This window comes from Lissotriton vulgaris, chromosome 1_1 (assembly GCF_964263255.1).
Source record: "Lissotriton vulgaris chromosome 1_1, aLisVul1.2, whole genome shotgun sequence".
Taxonomy (NCBI): Eukaryota; Metazoa; Chordata; class Amphibia; order Caudata; family Salamandridae; genus Lissotriton; species Lissotriton vulgaris.
The window spans coordinates 1,572,711,537-1,572,735,537 of NC_141685.1; the positions used below are offsets into that span (position 1 = coordinate 1,572,711,537).

The 24,001-nt window shown below is 40.7% G+C and overlaps 1 protein-coding gene across 1 annotated transcript in view; it reads left to right on the forward strand.

The window, feature by feature from the left end:
• Positions 1–24,001, forward strand: part of TRHDE (thyrotropin releasing hormone degrading enzyme) — a 1,998,244-nt gene that overhangs the window by 532,017 nt on the left and 1,442,226 nt on the right. The window contains exon 3 of the mRNA XM_086918108.1: positions 12,147–12,273. Within this exon, the coding sequence (XP_086774234.1) occupies positions 12,147–12,273 (127 nt within the window). The remainder of the gene's footprint in view (positions 1–12,146; positions 12,274–24,001) is intronic.

Consider the following 24,001-nt stretch of genomic DNA (forward strand, 5'->3'; position numbering starts at 1 on the left):
GGCTGATAGACATGAGTTTATGAGGTGCATATTAGCTTTTGCCAATGTCAGAAACAATTCATTATTGTTGATACCCCGCCAGGTCAATCTTAAATTATCGGTGGATGGCATCAAATTCCTGGCCCCACATTCAGAGATAAACATGGGCCGGGGGGCTAATCTCAACACTGTTTTAATTGGACTATGGTCCCCATGACTCATTGCAATGACTTCTGCTTTCATTGAATAGTCTACGAGAAAGGGGGAAGTGAAGACAAAATCAGTGGTGAAAGAGCATCCCCTCCCTCTGAATGTTGGCTCAGGGTGGTTATTGGTGTGTGTTACTCCCACAGTTTCCATGACATTGGTGAGGTTGTATGTGTTCAAGAATGCAGCCAGCTCTAAAGCCCCTACAACAAGTTGGGCCGGAATTGAGGAGCCCTGTGCTTTGTGGTGTGTCTATTTGTTTCGCATTAAATTTGCCACCCAAAAAGATGCCAATGGTTTTAGCTGATTCTTGCTGACAGTCTAAGTTAGAAATGAAATCGAAAAGCTTGATAAAATTCCCATTGGGAAAAATCAATCAAGTAAAAAGAAACTCTCCTTTTTAAAAAGGAATACTTGGAAGTTACAACTTTTGGTTGGTTGAACCTTAATACTGCAGCCAGCAGCTATATTGATCCAAATAGATAGGCCCCCCGAAGGGCGACCAAACTTAGGGGTAGGAGCTACAATGTTATAACATTGGAATCCATTGATGTGTAGTTCCTGGGTAGCCCAGGTCTCTTGGAACATGACTATGTCCTGTTCGTTTACTAGGCGTAGCCAGTCTGGATCCCCCAGCCTTGACTAAAGGCCTGCTACATTCCAACTCAGAATACTCAACTCTGTGTCGGCCTTGGCCTTAGTTAGTACTTGCTGATCGTCTAGCTTATCAACGGGGGGGATGCAGAGACCTGGAAGTTATCCAGTGGGTATGATTGGTGTTTTAATGGAGGTAGTTGTCAGTCCTGGATGTCTAATTCCGTTAGGGCCTGAAACCTATTGGATATAGAGGGGAGGGCAAACTCATTCACAATAGGCCTAAGTATTGGTTTGCAAAAAACAACCCAGAGGTAACGCACAGATGCTAGTGCTTTGGTTAGATGTTTGCTTACAAAGTCTCAATAGGCAACGTACCATGTGGGGCTTACGAAAGTTAATCACAATACAGTCATGTCTCTATTCTTAGGGGATGGACCAACCCACCCAACTCTATGGGCCATGATGATCTCATTCATGTCGGATGGGTGAAACCTTTTATGCTTTTTTAGCCAATCCACACTCTTATTACGTAAGTCAACCCAAGACTCCCTCGGGTCCCCTGTAAGTACAGGGACACCAACCAAAGCTTGTACATATAGACAAGTGGCCGGGGCAAGCTCAACACATCTGTATTGGGTCTCAAATGGTTGTTCCTTAGGCTATCTGTTGTGCTCCTACTCGGGTTACTTAGCATGGTACCGGTATGTAAGTGTGCAGGGTAAGTACTGCATGATCCTGGGATTGCCGTATTAGGCTCCTGGGATACATCCCATGTGTCTCCCTGCTCATAGCTAGGTTTCAGCATAAAGAGTTCTTTTGCTTCACGGCCTGTTACACATGAGTTATCAGAAGAAGACTCTTTGTGCAGAGTGGGGGTTGGAATTGGTGGGCTAAGGCTTGGATTGGCATCTGTTAGAATTGGCAAGCCCTCCCCTACAATAACATCAGACTGTGAATTCACATTTTTACCACTCAAATTATCCATTACAGTTTACTGGTGTACCAAACGTTCCCAAAGAGGGGTAAAGTTCTTATCTATCAACTCTTTGATGCGAGCTAATGCAATTTCCAAAGCAGTCTACACAGCACTGACAAGAGTAGCATCCCCTGTGTTGCCATAATTTAATGTAGAAAATGCAGCCTCAGTCTGTGTACTAACAGTTTGTGTTGCTTCAGAGTTGGCAAATCGGAGCCACTTTATAGCTTTAGGTTTTTGAGTGCCAGCACCCCTCCTTCCCTTCACTGGTGACTCTCTCACCTTATTCTCAGTTAGAGGTTTAGAGACCCGTGTCCTTGTGGCTGTACTTGGTCCATTTGAAACAACCATAGGAGGTGCGTCCGAGGTTGGTGCAGGGAGGGTCGAAGACAAACTTTAGGGCATGATAGACAGGCTTGTTTGAGGGGCGTCACCCGGATTGAAGATACCTAATGACGAGCGTCTCTGTAATATTAAAGGATCTAAAGAGAGTTGACGCTCTGTCATTTCGATCTCTTGGCTGAGCAGTGATTCAGGCTTGACGATGCATGCATCCAGAGTACCCACTACTCCTTTGCATTTACTCATTGTAGGATCAGATACCGAAAGCAATCTATAGCCCAGACAAAGTGGTGCAATGCTGGTAGACAGAGATAGGATTAGGTGTGACAGTACCTGAGAGCTGGGAAGCGTGATCAAAGTCAGCTTAGTGCCAAAACTGTCACTTCAATCACTAATTCAGCCCCTTCCAGTCCCCCGACACTGATGTCAGTCACATTTTACAGAACATTTATAAACCTTTCTTTGATCAAGTGGAACTCACACTGTATGAATTTCAGCAAGCTGTACTTTCAAAATTTAACATTTTAAACGAAACAATACAAAATTTGTGTGATCTTCAAAGTAACCTTCAAATGACTCATTCTAGCCCACCTCCACAATTCAGAGCTTGTCCTGCAGTCACAATCAATGCACAGACCATAACATCAGTCCCCCAGTGCTCCCAGCTGACCTGTGCCCAGATGTCCAATCCAACCACAGGTACATTTTAATGATGCGAACACTGCGCATTACAAGCCCTAGCGAAAAACAGCAGCAATTGAAACCTAGGGGTATGAAGTCGCTGATTGCAGATGGTTGGCTCACTTGCAATTTTCCGCTGGCAGCACGCCATATCTTATAGTCCTGTCAGGCATCACACCTCAGAGTGAAGGCCCTCCTGAAGATTGTCTATTGCTCACACGAAGAGTCGCCCATTGGTTTGTGTCAAAATGAGGCTGGAGGAATGATCTGGTGGATAACATTCTTATGGTTCGAAAGGTTTAATGGGTTGACTATGCCACCAAGTCTGTTCAAGGAGATTGTTTTGTCATAAACTTTAGAAGTCCTTGGCTGGTATACTTCTTACTTCATCACATGGATTACCTAGCTAATGGTCATGCTAAGATTTGTGCACTGCTCCTCGGTTTCTTCTATCGCTCACCACTTCCACCAGGGCAAACCAGTGGGTATATCAGGGAAGGAGCTGTGCTGCCCAGTCACCCTTTGGGCTTCCACATGATTGAGAATCAATTTTTACCGCGTTCCGGCCTCTCAGATTATGACTAACTCTCCATTGTCAGTTTTCAAACACATAACTGAGCCTACAGTTAGACTAGTTCCTCCAACAGGAGCTTTGCCACTAGACACTATTTCACATTCTAAGTCAGCCAGGTGGCTTGCACTTTATTTCATTGAATGTAGCTTCAATTGATAAGAAACTGTATAATGCAGATTGGCTAAAACTTGTTTATCAGTCCGACAGTGTGTGTTACCAAGAAGCATGGGCTCTAAAATGTTTTTATGCAAAAGCCTTCCAATCTCTCCGCATTCCAGCTACACCTTCTTTGTTTGGTTGCCTGAAGGGAGCGTTGGGAGTGCTTGTGTCCCTCAATTTGTGTAAAGTAGCAATTGTTGGGCTATAGTGTACACCCTGGTATCAAAACTTTGTTAATGATTTTCCCTAGTTTCTTGAACTTCCTTCTGATTATTATTTATTGTAACTTTTTTGCAAATTATCTGGTTGAATTGATTTGGGGATTAGATAGTTTTATTTCAGATTTTTTTTAGAGAGCTGCCCTTATTGAGTGACTATCATTTGGTTGGGAGATTTTAATTTAACAAAATGTCCTCTTCTGGGAGACGGTGTCTGTGGCTTAAATTATTGAGAAGGGGAGGATTTATCTCATTTCCTCCACAACCCCTATGGGGAAGCTCTGAATATGATTATTTCTAAGCATAATCTATTATTTAACCTGGAATTTGCAATGAAGGTGTGTCACTCCCCCAACCTTCGGTAGGCTAATTCTTAAGAAATTGGAAGATAAAGGTTTCCTGTCTGATGTGCAGTTTGGTTGTTGACTGGGCCTGGGCACAGTGGAGCAGTCCTTTAACCTGCTCCAGCTCATGTGGAAGTACACTAAGGCCAAGGGAGGCTCATTACATCTTGCTTTCATGGACCTTTCTGTTGCGTTCAATCTGGTGGACAGTGGAAGATTGTGGGACTTGATGAGTAGAGCTGGGGTAGATAACTCCCTGATTGGTCTCCTTTAGCACCTACATTGGGAGACCCTGGCCCAGGTTTGGGATGGTGCTGAAGGGGAATGTACGTCTCCTTTTAAGTTTCATAGGGGGGCAAGACAGGGGTGCATTTTATCCCCCTTTCTATTCCTCTTTTACAGTAATACTTTGGACCAAGTTCTACTGTCCCAATGGGGGGACCTGCCTAGAAGAGGGGACAGGTCAGTGTCACTACTCCTTTATGCAGACAATGCTGTGTTATTGTCACGTACTGAAAATGGGCTTGAGCTTTTCCCGGACTTCTTTAATGAGCTTATGGGAGACTTGAAGCTAAGGGTCAATAATAAAAAGTTATACATTATGACCTATGGCCCTAGAAATATTCATTATCGCAGGTTTACCATTGATGAGATTCCCATTACCAAAGTTACACATTTTAACTATCTTGGGGTCATGCTTGATTGCGATTTTAAATGGGACAAGCTTCTGGCTGAGGGAGGGGCTATTTTCAAATTTTGCAAGAAACTTAAACAAAAGCTCAATAAAGAGCTTAGTTCTTTATATAAAGCTAAATGTGTTTCCTGGTCACTTACAGAGCTGGAGCCTGGGGGTATGTGGACTGTGGCAACTTAGAAGCCATCGAAAATAAATCTCTCACCAGACTGCTGGCAGTCCCTAGAAGTCCTGCCAACACTATCACCCACACTGAGGTTGGTCTTCCTTACATTGAGTATGTGATCAATATGTCACTACTGTCATTGTGGGCTAAAATTTGGAGTTCTCCCTTCACAAAATGTTCTCCCCAAGTCCTCGCTGACTGCATTAAATTATATCACTGAGATAAGATTGTCTGGCTAGTTTACATTAGAAAATCCTTTGTAGACCTTAGAGTTCCAGGATTTTTCTACTTACCTAGTGACATTATTGGTAACTCGAGGCCCACTTCGCTCCCTCTTTCAAACTAAAAGGGATTTTAAAAGGGCCAACAAGTCCCAGGTTATGGAAACTGTACGCCACCATATGGAAATTACATCCACCAAAAGCCCTGAACCATATTTAACCTGGATCCTCAATCAGGAGCACATATTTTATTTTACTAGTTTCAGGTTCAGTACAGTTCACTTTCTAGCCGCTTTCCCACAGCAGTGCACTTGGTTCTCTTCCCTGCCCTGTTGTTCATTGCTATAACACCAGTCACCAAACCCTTATCCATTTTATGTTTTTTTGTATTTTTTACATTACCCCTGAGTCCAATTTTTACGCCCAATTTCAAGTATTAATAAATCCAAATCGGGTCGTCTGAGCCTTAAATGTCTGCAGTGTTTTAACACTGATATTCTTTGCCATGCTATAATTAGTTATACATTCTTTATATATCCTACTCTCATAGGATTAGGAGAAACTTAAGGGTATTGGTAAATGGTTAGTGTTTACCTCCTTTTATTGCTTCTTTTTGCACCATTGATGTATTGTTGGAATCTATGACAAAATATCGACTACAAAAATAAATACCTACCAAAATATCGCAACAAAAATATCGATTGCATTAATATCGAGATCCTATCTGTAACAAGGTAAGTACAAAAATATCGAAAAAATAATATCGATGTCAAAAATATCGTTTTTTTAAAAATATCGTTTTTATTTTAATTAAAAAACATGGAATATTAACAAAATAATACTTATAAATGTAATAAACATAGTTAAAATATATTATAATATTTAAATTTAAATAATAAATAATGTAATAAAAACGAATAATAATAAAGATATAATACATAGTATATACTTCATTAATAATACCTCGAATAAATGATTTTAATAACTTGAAAATATAATAAATTACAAATAAATTTATATACATCAAATAATAATATAAATAACAATTAATAAAAATGTAAAACAAATAAAATATATTAAATACATTTTGGATAGCGTATGGGTAAAAATTACTATTCCCACTCCAGAGAGTGCAACAGTAGGGAAAGTGTTGGATAGCGTAGGGGTAACAATTTCTATTCCAAATCCAGAGGGTGCAACAGTAGGGAAAGTGTTGGATAGCGTAGGGGTAACAATTACTATTCCCACTCCAGAGAGTGCAACAGTAGGGAAAGTGTTGGATAGGGTAGGGGTAAAAATTACTATTCCAACTCCAGAGAGTACAAGAGTAGGGAAAGTGTTGGATTACGTAGGGGTAATAATTACTATTCCAACTCCAGAGAGTGTAACAGTAGGGAAAGTGTTGGATTGCGTAGGGGTAAAAATTATTATTCCAACTCCAGAGAGTGCAACAGTAGGGAAAGTATTGGATAGCGTAGTAGTAACAATTACTATTCCCACTCCAGAGAGTGCAACGGTAGGGAAAGTGTTGGATAGCGTAGGGGTAAAAATAACATACCTATAAATAAATGTTTTTTTTTTAAATAATAAAAAACTTAACTATTAAATAAATAAACACAATTTACAAATACCAATACATAATTATTAAAAACATGATTAGCAAAATATATTTAACTCAAAAATTAATAAAAAATACCATTTAATAATATTTAATTACCAATTAAAAATTCATTAACAATTATATAATTAACAAAACAATTAATTAAAAAACTTTTTTACTTAATTACATTTAAATTACTTCCCACCCTGTTTATAATTCCTACTAATTAATAATTAATTTAACATAATTAAATTACTTCCCACCCTAGTCCCCTATAAACCCACAACCCACTACAGAACATAATTATCAATTAATCAATTAATTAAAATTAATTACCAATTAATTAAAAATAATTACCAGTTAATTAAAATTAATTTATAATTCCTACTAATTAATAATTACTTTAACATAATTAAATTGCTTCCCACCCTATTCCCCTATAAACCCACAGCCCGCTACAGAACATAATCATCAATTAATCAATTAATTAAAACTAATTACCAATTAATTAAAAATAATTACCAATTAATTAAAAATGTATTTATAATTCCTACTAATTAATAATTAATTTAACATAATTAAATTACTTCCCACCCAATTCCCCTATAGACCCACAACCCGCTACAGTACTAAAATACAAAATTGCATAAAAATAAATTGAAAACATAATAAATACATAATAATATACACAAAAATAATTTAAAAATCGATATTAGTAACATCGAAATTATTAACATCGATATTACTAACATCGATATTTAACACTTCGATATTACTAATATTGATATTAAATCTATCGATATTACTTACCTTCTATATTATGTCCCTTCGATATTTAAACTTCGATATTATTGTATATTGATATCTAAATATCGATATTTTGACTGCATACCGTATTGTTGCACTGCTCGTACTTCATTTGATTGCTTTTATTTGTTTTATTGTGCTTTTGTCTTCTTAAGGCATTATTTGTAATGCTCACAATTTAGTATACCAACTGACTGACTTAAAGTTTGGGTCAAGGTATATTTTTAACGCAGGGTTTAGGAATACAACAGGCAGGGTTTTATATTTAGATGGCTTGCAATCTGTGGATGTAAATCTGTCAAAAGAAACAACAGACCATCTGCTGTGCGATCCAACAACTGTTTTAAATTCAAGTCAATAGAATGTTGGCTTTTAGCAGTCCTCCTAGAGACACTTTATCTTTCGAATAGGTGGCATTGCAGAGACTTATTTGCTGGAAAAAGCAACCCAAATGCTTGTTGCAAGATCCGTTTAGTAGTGATCATCAAGCAGTGCATCATTTGAGCACACCCCAATACCTATAATTAATATTTGATAACACCACTGGTAAAGTTAGGTTCTAAAATTGTTCAAGGTGATGTGATGTTAATTCTAGCTTTTGTGGACACCACTCCGTTGTATACAATGCAATCAATACTTGCAAACCCTGACAGAATCCCTGCGTGCCTATTTGTATCAGTTTATGCAAGTCATTTTACACCATACAATAACTTCACACATAAACATGTTATAAGATTAAACACCCCACCTTGGAATATCGCAAGACAGTTGATAAATATGTTGCAAGAATCATCACTAGTAAATTCAGTGCATGTTTCTCTGATCCATCCCTAACCTGGATCCGAAGGGCACCACTCAATACATGAAGGTTCTGCTCCGTGCCCGGAGATTACTGGGCCCCACAGAAAGGACACCTTGATGTACAGAATGGACAAGTCTGAGATAACCATGTCCCACCAGTATTCACCTTGCTTGTTTTAACACACACTAATGGCAAATGGTTATAAAAGTAACGAGTACATTTTTTTTTTACTTCTTAAGGTACATTGTTTTTATAGGTTTACCGAGCATAGTCAGTCAATGAGCTGAAACATCAGGTGCTGAAGTCTGAGGTATATTGAACACTACAGATCTGAATTTGGAGAAAAGCAAGATCCTATACAAGAATTTAGGAACCCTGGGAGAAATATGAAATGCCATTACAAGTATAGAATTAAAGGTATCATATATTGATGTCCATATTACTGTACCTCTCCAAGTGTATTCAGCCAAATTATGGACTAGAATAAAACCCATTTTAAAACAGAAAGCATCATTTAAGCCACCTGGTTTGCATACTTACCCAGTGGTTAACAATATCCGATATCTCTTCCAAGACTAAAAACAACTATACTGTCTGAAAGAATTCTCACAAATGGAGTAACTAAGCTAAGAATACATTTAGGGTGCAAGCAAAGGTAGTGGATGACACACCTCTTCCGTGATGGAACATCCTATTTATTTGGTGATTTCCTGGTCACCACTCACAGCTTGGAGGCAGCTTCGGCAGTTGATGAATATTGCGTGTGTGGCCAAATGATACAATGGAAACAAAGTGGAAAATACCACCAACCATGACCTCCTAAAACATAATATCAGATACATAATATCCTGGAGTGGAACTGCATCAGTTTTTGGTCCAAAACCTATAGCTAGTTATTGACACACATAACCATGGCCAAGTGATTAACAAAAGTGTACCTTTAATCTGGTGCGTGATCCCCCCAACCAATCTAAAAATAAAGAAAAAGTCTGTTGTCAAGCGTTAGGCCCAAATTGTATGTTGGGTCATTCCGTTCAGTGGCATTTTAGGGTTGACCTCGAAGTCATGGAGGCAGTATTTTATGAATATGAAATCAACTCCTTTCCACTTCTTTTTTACTACTTTCTTCAGCTTCATTCCAAGCGCTGGTGTGCCAGAATAAAATTCACTACTGGAATGCATTTTGAAGAGACATGGCTGCACCAGTACCCAGGGTAAACAACGTTTACCCCGAAACTTTTACAAAGCAGGGAATCACAACGAGGTCGTTACAAAGACTGCGTTATGATTCCACATACCATTACTCCGCAAGTTGGAACAACGACTTGCGGAGGGGAGAGGAGGTGTTGGATTTAAAATCCAACACCTTTCAGTAGTGTCCGCACAGACTGGAGTTGGAATAGTAAATTGTACTATTTCAACATCCAGCCCCCCTCCGCAATTTGTTGTTCCGACTTGCGGAGTAATGGTATGCGGAATCACAACGCTGACGTTGTAACGACTGCGTTGTGATTCCCTGTGGGGCAAAAGGCTGCGGAATAACGTCATAATTCATACCCAGCTATGGAGTTGTTATCTCTCCTATCCTCTGAATATGGAATAGAAAGGCATATGCTTACATTGGGGCCATTTATTGGGCACACATTCTGCCTCTATCATGAAAGGGCAATAGACCTCAATTCCCTTGTCCGGCCGCTCAACATCATAAAGGTAGACCGTAAAAGGCCACTCTGTATTCAATCCCCCATCATTGTAGTACTGGGAATATCATCCATAGAAAACAAATTCCACAATTAGGCTGGCCATAGACCTCCAGGAGTGCAGAACTGGAACGGAAATAAAAGCACTCGTGATCAGGATTTACTCCTTAAGGATGTGCACAAAGTAGTTGGACAAGCCTGAGACTGGGGAAGCGAGATGAGGCATTGTGGGTATTCACGACTCAGAATAGATGCCATGCTTTAATGCAGACCTGCAAGGGCACGTTTTGACTTACAGGGCAGAGAAGCCTTAGGGTAGCCATGCACTCTATAAGCTAAAAGAAGATGTGCTCAAATTAATCGGGTCGTGCTGTCATTGCGGTCTATACCACACCAATAATGTACCAATACACATTTACTACAATTATTCATTATCCTCACCGCACAAAATGGAATGAGGAATTTTGCCTTCTAAATCTGAGTAGTTTGTACTTTAGTAGAGTTTTTATTTGCAGGCGAACACATACGTGCACTTCAACAATTTCCCTCAAAAATGTGAGTGAGTCTAAATTGCAGATAGCATGGGCGTGTAACTCCTGTTGGATGTTTGCAACAGCTTGAAGGGGGCCAATGTGTGCAGAGATGCTCATGGACTTTAGAAATCTGCCCCCATTTGCGTATACTAGAGAAGGGCTGCGCGACAAGTAGTAGTATATCTTAACAGCGCTTGCTAAAGGAGGATCTGCGTGTACCATCTCATCAGTAGGCCTGAAGGAAATCACATTTTCTATTTGCTCTGCTTCCTGTCGGCACTTGATATGAAATATGCTACCCTGAATATGAAGCCGCTGCTTTTACTAGGGACGGGAATGCAGCACATTGTGTTATTTATTGCGTCTTAGAACTCGAGGCGTAAGTTGAAGCTGTCATGAACTAGCTTCAGAAATCTAATTGCTTCTGTACTTGAATAAACCTATAATGGTGGGTTGTGTGGTAGCACTTGGCTCGTCAAGGATAATGATTACAATGCCATAGAGAAGAGGAAAGAATAAATTAATTTTCCCTCTTCCGAGATTTCAAGTCTTAGAAGACTTTTTTTTCCTTCGCTCGCCATTTATTTCTCTTCTCATGAGCCGCTGCGTGCTCGAGCCACGCGCACTCATCCGCCATGTTGCTCTATCTCTCACCTCAGTGTGTTTTCTGAAAATAGAATTAAATGCAGAATGTGTTTTACTGCAAAGTATGCCTTTTTATTTGTCAGTACACAAAGCTAGAAAGCCTCTCTAAATTTTGCTGTCTGAATTGTACAGAGACAGGGCATCATTCAGCCATAGCAGCGGGAAGTACATTGAAGCAGAAAGTAAATGCTATTTGCAGGTTATGTGGTGGCAAATTTATAAATATACATATATATATATATATATATATATATATATATATATATATATATATATATATACTAGCAGCCCGCCCCAGCGTTGCCTGGGGCAGAAAGGGGCTGGGGGCAGCATTTGAGGCTTGCGTGCACTTCTGCCCCCGGCCCCCTCCCGCCCCCTCCCGCCCCGGACCCCTCCCGCCCATGTCCCGGAGATCCTTACCTCAGCCACCGGTCCCGCTCCAGGCGCCCCGCCCGCACAGGCCGCCACTCTCCAGGCGCCCCACCCGCACAGGCCGCCACTTCGCACAGCAGGGCCACGGCAGTCCTCCCAGCAGGTCACGATCTTCGGCGCCATTTCTGGAAGTGTTGCCAGGGAGCGCAAACACAAATGATGTCGTCACGCAGACGTCGCGGCCGGCGCTACTTGCAAGGGACTACTTTATTTGTATTTCGAAATTTTTTAAACAACGTATATTTTTTATTTTTAATAGCCTATGTCCTTCTGCTTGCCCTGAGGTTTTCAAAGATGTCTTGGGTGTTTTGATTGGTGGTGGACTTTTCGAGTTTACCTGGCTCAAAGGTTTGTGTTCTCTCTTTATAATAGTAGTATATATATATATATATATATATATATATATATATATGTATAATTAAAAAAACAAGCAAAATTTAATCAGTGCCTTATTTCCTTTTATATCCAGATTCGACTATATGCGAGACCTGACGCCATTCGCCGTGGATCAGGAGACTATGCCCTAAATATTACAAAGAGGCTTCTAGAGTTTTATGAAGATTACTTCAAGGTGCCATACTCTCTGCCAAAATTGGGTAAGTCATCTTCTTTACCAACATTTCTTTATTTCATGTTTGTTTTTCGTTTGAGATGTGTGGGCAAGGATCAGCTGGCGTCACAGCCAGGGGCGTAACACTGGCTTCTGCCTCCTCTGTGGTGCAGAGGGGCCCTATAGGGGTCCCAAACCCCATTCCTATCAAGCAAAATAAATATTAATGAGATATGGGAGACTCAGGATCTCCTCTTCACATTCTGCAAGGAGACCCCATCATTTTATGTAATGGAACTGGTGACAGCGCTAGACATACCAATGAGTGGAGTTACATAGTGGGAATGATAAAGTTAATTTGGTTACCATTAATACCCGGACGTCACAAGAAAGAAGGAACATATATTTTGGGACTCTGGTTGCTCATTCTAGGAGGTTTCTAAATAGTGGTAGGTTATAAGTAGGTCCGAGATGAAAAATGACAAAAATGACAAAAGCCTTTTATCACTTCAGCCAAAGTTTTTTTTTTTGTTGCAGAGTTTTATATAGCGCGAACTAGACCCGAACCAAATCAGATATCAGAGCGCTTTACATAGCACCAGTTACGTTACATGAGGACACGCATTTATTTTAGGCACGGGGAGATTAAGTGATTTGCCCAGAATCACAGGAGGTTTTGGCGTTGTTACCGAGACTTGAACCAAGCCAACCTTGAATTAATATAAGCCACCCCTGACGTGTTTTGTTATCATAACAACTCTTCAGATTATATAGCTTCGTTCAGGAACATGGGAGCAACCAGTAGTTCCTAAGTTTAAGTGGAGAGCAGCTTGGCAAGGATGGCACTTGCTAATCCTATGCTTAAAGACTGCTGTAAAAATGGCAAAATACTTTCTAGCTCAGCATGGCTGGCAGTATGCTAATTCTATGCTTAAAAACTTTAATAGAAAAACAAACAATTGAGTTGAGCAGATTCAGAGTGCTGCTGGTGTTGTAAGGTTCTCCCTATATGAGCTGCTCTCCACCTAAACTTAGGAGCTAACCTAGAGTTCCTTGTTGCCTTTTTTGCATGATTTATCCATTCGCTGTCTCCGCCAACGAACGCCGGTCAGTGCATCAGGTGCTGCAGATTCGGAGGTCGGACTTGCTTACACTCAGCCAACTTCCAAAAAGGACGCTGTGCACTCCAGGCTTGTTTTTAAAAAAATGATTTATTGCCATACAACCAAAAAAGTAACTGGCAAATGTGTTTGTCAGTTACTTTTTCTGATGTATGGCAATAAACGATTTTTGTATTTATAAGCCCGGAGTGCGCAGCGTCCTTCTTGGAAGTAGGAAGGATATATAGTGTGGGGAGGGATCCACGTGAGTACTGATGCCTGTCCCTCAACAATGTTCAGAAATAGCAAATTATACTCTGCGCATCTCTATATATGGTTTATGTCATAGTATTAATTTATGTGTACATGTTTTAACATAAGATTTTTAACTAAAACCAGGATGCAAGGAGTTACATTTTTGCAGTATTGTAAAATCACATCGAAGAACCCTCATGGCTATTTGAAGAGTAGTTTCTGTGTGGAATGTAATTCTTGCATGCAATCTGTGAGGCAGTAAAACGTGCTATACTCATGTCATATTTGCTGTACCATGATTATAATTTCATATTTGAACTTTGCACTTTAGTAATAGATGTGTGAATGTGTGTTTATTAGTACAGTTAATCCAAAGAATGTGTTATTCTGTGCTTATAAAACATGTTATTTTGTGAAAAAAGGTCAAAATCGAGTTTATCACAATAAATAAAATGAGATACTGGTTAAAAATGAGCAGGAAAGAACATGGATGGAAGCTGACATTTTTGAGATAGAAATTAAGGAAGCTTTTGGCAAGTTACAAGGAGGGAAATCACTAGGGGAAAATGCTTTATTCGGTATTTTCAATAAAATGTCTAATGATGTTTCCCCATTATTGTGTAAACACTACTCTATACCACACATTTATGATGGAAATTAATACAGGGATCCGAGGAATGCACTAATTTCAGTGATCTATGCAGAGGGTAAAGGCTCCCAACTACATTGGTTTATAACCAACTTCTTTAATAAATATAGTTGACAAATATCTACAAAGAGTTTTTGAGCTGTTTGTTAAAAGTAGTTGATAGAGTGATTTGGAAGAAACAGGTTGGATTAATAAAAGGTAGATTTGTACATAATAACATTAGATTAGCTGCCCAGTATAGTAAGTAAAAATGAGAAAGGGGAGGATACTGTGTAATTTCTTACAACTGGTGCAGAAGAGATACGGTAGCAAACTACAATAATCTGTACACTGTTTTGAGAAGGAATGGATTGGAACACAAAGCTGTGAGAATTAGATATTGTCATTTTTAACCTCTTGAACACCTGAGATGTGTTTGAGTAACTTCTGTATGCTGAACGATACCAAGAAAGAATATCCCATGTCTCCATTCCTACTACAGATCGTCGATATAGGACTCTGATGATAGTAAGGTGTGTTGGGGAGGACTTTTAAGGACCCGTGAAACATTCTGTACCATGTCTACATGGGTGGTAAAATGGTCATGTCAAGATATACTGTAAATTTGATAGGACTGATGACTTGGTCACTGAGAATTGTGCTGAACCTTAATGAGAATGGTCTCACACTGCTATCTAGTGGTCATGCATGTGAGACTGACACAGTAGAAGTTGTGTTTCGGATTTTATTTACCACAGTTGAACATGTGAAAACCAATATTCTAACTAGAAAAGAAGCTTTGAGATAGAATGTTGTATACATATGCTGGAGAGACTTTGCTAGAAGCGTTTTTGATTTTGGAGGTAGTATTGGAGCACATTTTCTCGATAATGGGCTGCGAGGTACGCACAGGGGAAATTAATCATCTTTATCAGTTTCACTTGTACTTCAGAAATAAATTACTTCTCCAAACTATAAATTCAAAATGCAGTTGTGGCGGTAAAAACATTATTTTCAAGTGAAAATGTGCTATTTCTTTCGATAAAGAGGAGTGGTCTTGCATGAATGAGGGTGCTCTCTTTCGTGTGTTTGAATATGAAAAAGGTTTATTTTTAATTCTTACTATGATTATAGGCTTCTACAAATTGAAGGATACATGCATCTAAAAACATTCTAGTTTAAATTGTATAGTATTTGTTCTGAGGTGTTTGTATATTTATTGATCTGTTTAGCTCCTTGATACATTCTGTTGTTTGTTTTCATATTCTAAAAATCTAATGAAGAATGTATGCCACTTCACTTCCGAAGCAATCTCCACTGTATCACTGCACGGTACGCAACCATATTCTATGCCATTGTTCCTCTCTGAGCCACTCTACTCTACTTCACTTTAATTTACACTACTGCACTCTGTCACTGCATTTTACAGAACAGCACTCCATCCTGCACTGCTCTACTCTACTCTACACCACTGTACTCCACTCTACTCCAACCACTGCGATTTACATCACTGAACTCTATGCCAATGCACTCTACACCACTTTATACAAAATCAATGCACTCTCCTCCACTGCACACTATGCCAATTTACTCTGCACAACTGCACTTTATGCCACTATATTGTAATCCGCAACACTCTATTATATGCCATTACACTCTACACCATTGCATTCTTCGTCACTGCACTCCACGCCATTCTATTCTACTATGCACCCTTTTACTCTACACCACAGCTCTCTGTGCCACTCTACTCTGCACTACTCTACACCACTGCACTCTACTCTACACCGCTCTACAACATTTTACTCTGCAACACTGCACTCTCCACCAATGAGCTCTATGCCACTCTACTGTGCACCATTACACTCTAAGCCATTGCACTCTACACTGCACCACTCCACTCTAGGCCACTCTTTGCACTCTTTGCCAATGCATTGTACATCACACTACTCTTTATGCCACTCCACTTTGCACCACTGCACTCTACATCACCAAACTCTACTCTGCAATACTCTATGTCACTGCACTCTAAGCCACTCTCTTCTACTCAGCACTATTGTACTCTATGCTGATGCTCTCTATGTCACTCTACCTTATGCCCCTTTACTCGACACCACTCCACTCTATGCCACTCTAATCTACACCACTACACTCTGCAACACTCTACCATGCAACACTGCACTCTCTGTCACAGAACTCGATGCAACTCTACTCCACTGCACTCTTCACCACTACACAATACACCAGACGTCATTCCAATCTACGCTACTCTCATCTTTCTAAGCCATCACATTCTACCCCACTGCACTCTATGCTACTGCTCTCTACCCTGCAGCACTCTACTGTACCCTGCACCACTCTATGCACTCCATACAGCACTCTACCCTGGACCATTCCATGCCACTTCACTCTAATCTGAAGCAATCTACTCTATGTCACTGCACTCTACTCCTCTGTACTCCACATCCTCCACTCTATGCCACTCCACACAATGCCACTGCACTATACATCACTGCAATCTATGCTGCACCACTCCACTCTACATCACTCTACTCTACGTCACTGCACTTTGTCACCGCACTCTACACCAACGTACTTTACACCACTTTACTCAAACCAATGAACTCTGCATCAGTCTACTCTGTACCACTCCACCACGCCACAATACTCTACTCGCACTATACATTACTTCATTCTAGGCCAGTCAATTCCACTCTACAACACTCCACTCAATGACATTCCACTCCAGTCTGACACGCTACTGCATTAAACTCTACTCCAGTCTAAGACACTCTACTCCACTTGATGCCCCTCCACTCTATGTCCTTCCACTGCACTCTACTCTGTGCGACACTTTAATCTAGGCCACTCCACGCTACTCTACTCCACTCCATTCTACACCACTCCATGCCACTATGACACTTTACTACACTCTTTGCCACTTTACACCACTCTATGCATCTCCACCGCATGCCACCCTACTCCACTATACCACACTGTACAACACTCTATGCAACTCCTCTACCCCAATCCACTCTCACACTTCAAAACACCCTACTCCAGCCGATGCTATTCCACTCTACTACACTACACCACTCTATGCCACTCGACTCTGCAACAATCTACTTCACTCTACACCACTCCAATCTACCTCACTCTCTCTATGCCACTCTACTTTAAAACACTCTGTACATCTCTACTTTATGACATTCTACACAACTCCACTCTGACACTCTATGCCACGCCACTCTTTGACACTCCTCAACACTCCACAACACTGTACAGAACTACACCACTCTATGCAACGCCACCCTACAACACTCTACTCCAATCTGTGCAACACTCTCTACACCATTCCACTTTATTTTACTTCACGCTATGCCACTCCACTCTGCTCTTTGCCACTCCACTCCACTCCACACCACAATACTCTATGCCGCTCCACTTTCTGATGCTCTATGACACTCCACTCAAATCAACTCTACTCCACTCAAGGTCCTTCCACTTTAAGACACTCTACTCCTTTAACAAAACTCCACATCGCTCTGCCACTGCACTCCAAACCACTCCATGATACTCCACTTCACTCCACAACAATCCACTCTCTCTATGCCACTCTACTTTAAAACACTCTGTACATCTCTACTTTATGACATTCTACACAACTCCACTCTGACACTCTATGCCACACCACTCTTTGACACTCCTCAACACTCCACAACACTGTACAGAACTACACCACTCTATGCAACGCCACCCTACAACACTCTACTCCAATCTGTGCAACACTCTCTACACCATTCCACTTTATTTTACTTCACGCTATGCCACTCCACTCTGCTCTTTGCCACTCCACTCCACTCCACACCACAATACTCTATGCCGCTCCACTTTCTGATGCTCTATGACACTCCACTCAAATCAACTCTACTCCACTCAAGGTCCTTCCACTTTAAGACACTCTACTCCTTTAACAAAACTCCACATCGCTCTGCCACTGCACTCCAAACCACTCCATGATACTCCACTTCACTCCACAACAATCCACTCCACTCTATGACACTCCATGCCACTTTCCTTTATGCCACTTACTTTTATCCACACTGGTGTATGACATGGCTAAAACACATTGACAAAGCCAATAGCTCTTTTATTGGCTTTGCCAATGCTTGTCTGCCTAGCTTGGACAATGAAACAACATTGCTGATTTTTCCTAAATATACACAATGAGAATGTAAATGCCCACTTTTAGCAAGAGCAAGACCCAAAACGCTCCAGATAACAGAGAGCCTAATTTAGAGTTTGTCAGAAAGGATATCCCTTCACAATTGTGGCAGGTGTCCACTCTCCTGTTTTATGCATTATAGCTTATGACATTAGTCAAACAGCAGACCAAAAATTCATCATGTTTTGAGAGCATATCCCATCTGCCAAACTCTAAATAAGACCCAGAAAACATTTTTTCTGAAGAAGAGGTAGATTTATGCACACAAGCATAGTGATACAGAAAGGCTCACAGGAAGAGACAGATTGTACTGTAAAAAGGAAGGCACACAAAGACTCATGCACAGGCCCACCCACACAGATACACCCTCACATGCTTACAGTGATTGAGGTAGACACCAACATGTCCACACCAACACACACCAGGCGGCACAAAGGCAGTGCTCACTCACACACCATTTAGCCTAAGAACCCTCTCCACATTTTTCATGCTATGGTTCAGTTACGTAAGGCAGTGCACTTCTCATAGCCTAGATACTTCGCCAGTCAGCAAATCAATACTACATAACAATGACATCATATTAAAGCAGCTTAGTAATAAATGTCATCCACACCCCACTTTTAAAATACCTTTAAGGTTCACAGATGTGTTTGCCCTGTCTTTAACTCATGAGTGCTGAAAGAAATTGGGATGTTGGTTGACTGGGGTGTGAACCCTAGTCAAGAAGCAACCTCAATCCTTGTCAGGGTGAGTCATAACTCAACCCTAAATTAACCTGTGCTCAGCCTTCTGATAGGTTGGCACAGAGCAGTCAGGCTCAACTTAGAGGCAATGTGTAAATTATTTGTGCAACACTTCAAACAGTAATATTGTGAAAACACCACACAAAAGGACCCCACACTAAATTAGAAAAATAAGTTAGAAAAACATGTGTCTTTGTCCCCAGGCCGGGACAAAGACACATGTACAGGCCGACCTGATGGAGCTTAGTCTGGATACAGGCACTCAGTTAGGCCCGCTGAAGAGAGAGTGTACTTTAAATCCGGGTTTGTGAAGTGTTGCGAGGAGCCACGTCGAAGATGCATCTCACAGCCAAAATAATGCATCAGTTCTAAGACGCGGGGAGCCTGCATCGACATCGAAGATTATATCGATGGGGCTTGTGGTGAGAATTCCAGCATTGGGGATGCTGCGTGCAGCGGGCGATGCTTCCGTTCGAGGAGCTGCGGGCTGAGATGTGGAGTCTAGGGTTTTCATTGAGGCTGCCATCGACGAGGGATATGAGTGTCTGTACCAAGAAAGCATAGAACAGCAGCATTTCTGAAAGGCTATGTGTTGCAGGTTTTTGTGATGGGTCCAATCCACACAGTAGCGTGATGCATTTGACCTGGATGGTATTGAACCGCATAACAGAGGAGATGCATTAGATCTGCTGGACCCACAGAGGCTGGCAGAGCACCTTAAGCCATGTCCAAGGGTCCAAGACTGGGGTAGAATCACGTAGCAGGGTAGACTCCCAGATGGCAGAGATCAGGTGCAGGTGCAAGGTGGTTGGAAGCTTGCTGTGTACCTGCGGCTTCAGATCAGGAGACAAGGATTAGTCCTTCACACCCAGGCAGAGGATAGCAGATAGCAGTTCAGCACAGCAGGTCAGCAGTCCATCAGAGCAGCAGTTCCGGAGAGTGGCAGTACTTTCAGCAGCACAGCAATCCTTCTTCATAACAGAGTATCCACCAATCCAGAAGTGCACTGAAGAGGTGGTGGCAGAGGTCAAGTATTTAAACCCAGTTGTGCCTTTGAAGTGGGGGGAAGCTTCTAGGTGCAGGTCTTTGAAGCACACAGGTGCTCTGTCTTCCTGAACCTGGCTCCAGACTAACTTCAGGTGGCAGTTCTGGGTTTCCAAATAAGCAAAGTAGGCACCGGCCTATGGGCGCCACTCCATTTAGGGGACCCCGGGACAACGGATTAAAATAATATTGATTTGACCTTGAAAGAAAATTACAATCAAGCTTTCTTAAATTGTTTCCAATAATTTTTTTTTAATAACATTAATAATTGTTAATGTTTAGTTTTGTGTAATAAAATTGGTTTATTAAAATTGTTGGTTGGTAAAATTAGAAACATATTAGGAGATAATTGCAAGGGGGCCCCCACAATTTTGATGCACTAGAGACCTCCACACGGTTTAAACCGGCACTGCCAGGGGGCTTGCAGCCCCTTATCTGGAGACAGGACACAGCCTATGAAGCCTAGGTGGGGCTGGGCCCAGCTACTCTCTCCCATCCTGCCACTGATGGCCCGTCAGTCACATCTAAGCTCCACATTGAGTGTGGATGTCTAGGAGAAATACACAAAGCCTAACTGTCAACTGCAACCAGTCATGTGACCCAGAGACAGGTTGCAGGCACCAAATGGCTAATGTAAGAAAATTCCATCTTTTTCAAAGGGCCACTCACCTGTTTCCATTTGGAAATTACATGTGATAAAGTAACTCCAATATTACACTATGTGACAGGCATGCTTTGCAGTAGTGGAAAACAAATGTAACACTTTTTCACTACCAGGAACCATAAAACTCAAACTAACATGTCCTATTTTTTAAATACGTTACACCCTGCCCTCTTAGCTATCCAGGGACTACTGTAAGGGTGACCTATCTGTAGGCTGTCCTGTTTTCAGTTTCTATTTTTGGTAAATTCTGGTGGGGTTTTTTCAGTGTTTTCAATATCTTAAAAAACAGTTGTTATCAGTGGTTACACATTTTCACGCCACTAAAAACAAAAGAAAAAGTGTTTTTCCGGTGTTTATGGAACGTTTTGCTTTTATCATTGCTTGCTTTCTGCACTGAAAGAACATGGTATAGAGACAGTGTACGTATAGTGTATATGAGGTCCAAAGAGATTTTTGCAAATTAATCTTATTGTAGTACATCATTCAATACTTCTTCAGTGAGTCTTTGGTCATGTGCCCTCATGCTTTCCTTCCCATGTAAACTTCTGTGAAAAGGCCCTCTCTGCATTCATAGCCCCTTGGGCTGAGAACCGTCAGCTAAGGGACACAGTTGGGATGACTCTTTCTTTGATGCCACATAAAGCACGAAATGATAAATATTTGCATTTTAGTTCCTGGGCATAAGAAAATAGTGCACCAGAATGGACTAAAAAGTCATTAGCATCCCTCATTAACTCAGAAGATTGTAAAGATGCTTTCAGCATACCATCTAACAAGTGGCAAGGATCTCCTACAGGGAATCACTTCAGCTTGGGTATCAATTTTGACAGGTCATCACACACATTTTTTATATACGTAGGTGAATCACTACAAATACAAACAATATCACTCCAATCTTTGTTGAACTTGGAAATAACCTTTTTTGCAGAGCATAACAAGTGACACTACATTCCATGTTTTCCAAAAGTCTGGTGTCACGTTTTCACCACTATCCCAAATGCTTGGTGATATATATATTTGTCACAATACCTTGCATTTAACGGTTAAAAAAATAGGTGTTGGCAATTCACCTACTATCAATACTGACCCACTAGAAACTATGGTCTGATGTATTAAAGGTTTTTACCCATTCTCTGTGGGTAAATGTGATGACACATATTAGGAAAGATTTTTATGAAACTAGCCATTTTACCGATCAGTGAAAGAATCAAATGCAGCCAAAATATCAAATGTGAGTTTGATATGTCCTGATTCTCTACAGTTTATAAAATAATTAAACTAAACCTAAAACGTGAAACTAAACCTTGCATCTTTAGACCAAAGGCCATAAAACTGAAAAAAGTAAAAGGAAGAAGAAACAATATTCTAGTGGCATCCCTAAAGAACAAAACTCAAGCAGAATAATGTTAGCCGGTCTTTCTTACTGCTAGCTTGTATAACAAAGTTACACTTTATTGACCCCTTCAGTAAGAACAAAATGACTCTTTCACTTTCTCTTTCCTTTCTTTGAATGGCATTTAGTTTGTGGTTGTGCAGGTGTTTTTTCAGTGTTTATATGTTTTCACCGGTGAGGGCTATTTTTCTTTCAGTGGGGTTTTATCAGTTATTATAGGTTTAAACCTAAAACCCCACAGCCTACCTATATGTATTAAAAAGGACGATTTGGGCCTGACAAAAAGGTTTTCTTTGCTAGGTTGCAAATAACACTGCATACACTCAGTCTGCAATGGCAGGCCTTAGACATGTTTAAAAATGGATGGCACAATCAGTGTTTCAGGCCCACTAGTCACATTTAATTCACATTCTCTGTGCATATGTAATGCACCTTTACACAGGGACTTGGGAGTAAATTAAATATGCTGATTGGGTATAAGCCAATCTAGAGGAGTAGTGTGGCTCACTGGTTAGAGCAGGCAGACCTGGAAGCAGAGGTCAGCCCGGGACCAGGGTTCAATTCCCGGCTCGGCAGGTCTTGAGTCCTAAAATGTCCATGGACTTGACAATTCTTGCTCCGGTGCCTACTCAATTCACGGGTTCGCACTCGGCGACTCTGGGCAATAGCTTGCTTAATCTCCACAACGGCCCCTGCGGTGGGATGCCTGGCTTTCACCTTGTGGATACCCTGCCGTGGTTATCTCACAGGGGAATACCAGGACGGGTTCCCTAAGCAAGCGCTTAGAAACCAGTGGTGATTTGCGCTATATAAATTCCTGTACATTTACAACATGTTTTAAGGAGAGCGCACAAGTATGTTAGCACTGGTTAGCAGTCCTAAAGTGTGCAGAGTCCTAAGGGCAGCAAACACGAAGTCAGCAAAACCAGGAGGTCTGAAGACAAAACGTTAGAGGGAAACCAGGCCAAGGATGCAAGGTCTAACAAGTGTGGTGTGGTCGGTACGGTTCAAAAGTAATCTGGTTGAAGGTCACTAGTAGCAAATACTTTTCTTATTTATGCAAGAAAAATATCTATTTAAAAATAATCTCCTAAAGTGTTTGGTGCAATGCTATAAAACTCATTAGAAAGACTGACGTCAGGTATTCTCTCATTAGCTTTCCTGGTTTATGATAATAGGACTCTTAACTTTAGAGTTAACCTATTTTTGCATGCTCTCAATAGATGTGAATAAGGAGAATGAGGCATACAGATTTGCCTGCTCCTTAAAAACATTCAAAAATCTCATGGCTATTTCCCACCTCTCGTGGAGGCGGATTTCTGACTTTGGAATTCAAGAAAGGTTGCATATGATATCTTGTGCCTTTTGTAGCTTTCTAGGTGTAATCCCCATTTTTTTAATCTTTTTTTGTCACATGCAAAAATATATAAATGACAGCAAATACCAGACTAAAAGCTTGTTAACTTTGACTTTTTTCTCCAATGATAATATACTTTCCTCAAGTAACAAATCACTTCTTCAAGGAACCTGACAATTATTTGTGTGCTTTCTTTGGCTTGGGTGGGAACGCATTGGGAAAGAGTTTTTGAAGACCCACAAATATGTACATTTGTGAGTGTTCATGATCTTCCAGAGCATTGCCCCCATTTAACACCTGCTCCCCTCAAAATGGAAGCGATTTACTCACCTAGAATCCTCTCTATATCTTTTCATGAGTTCACA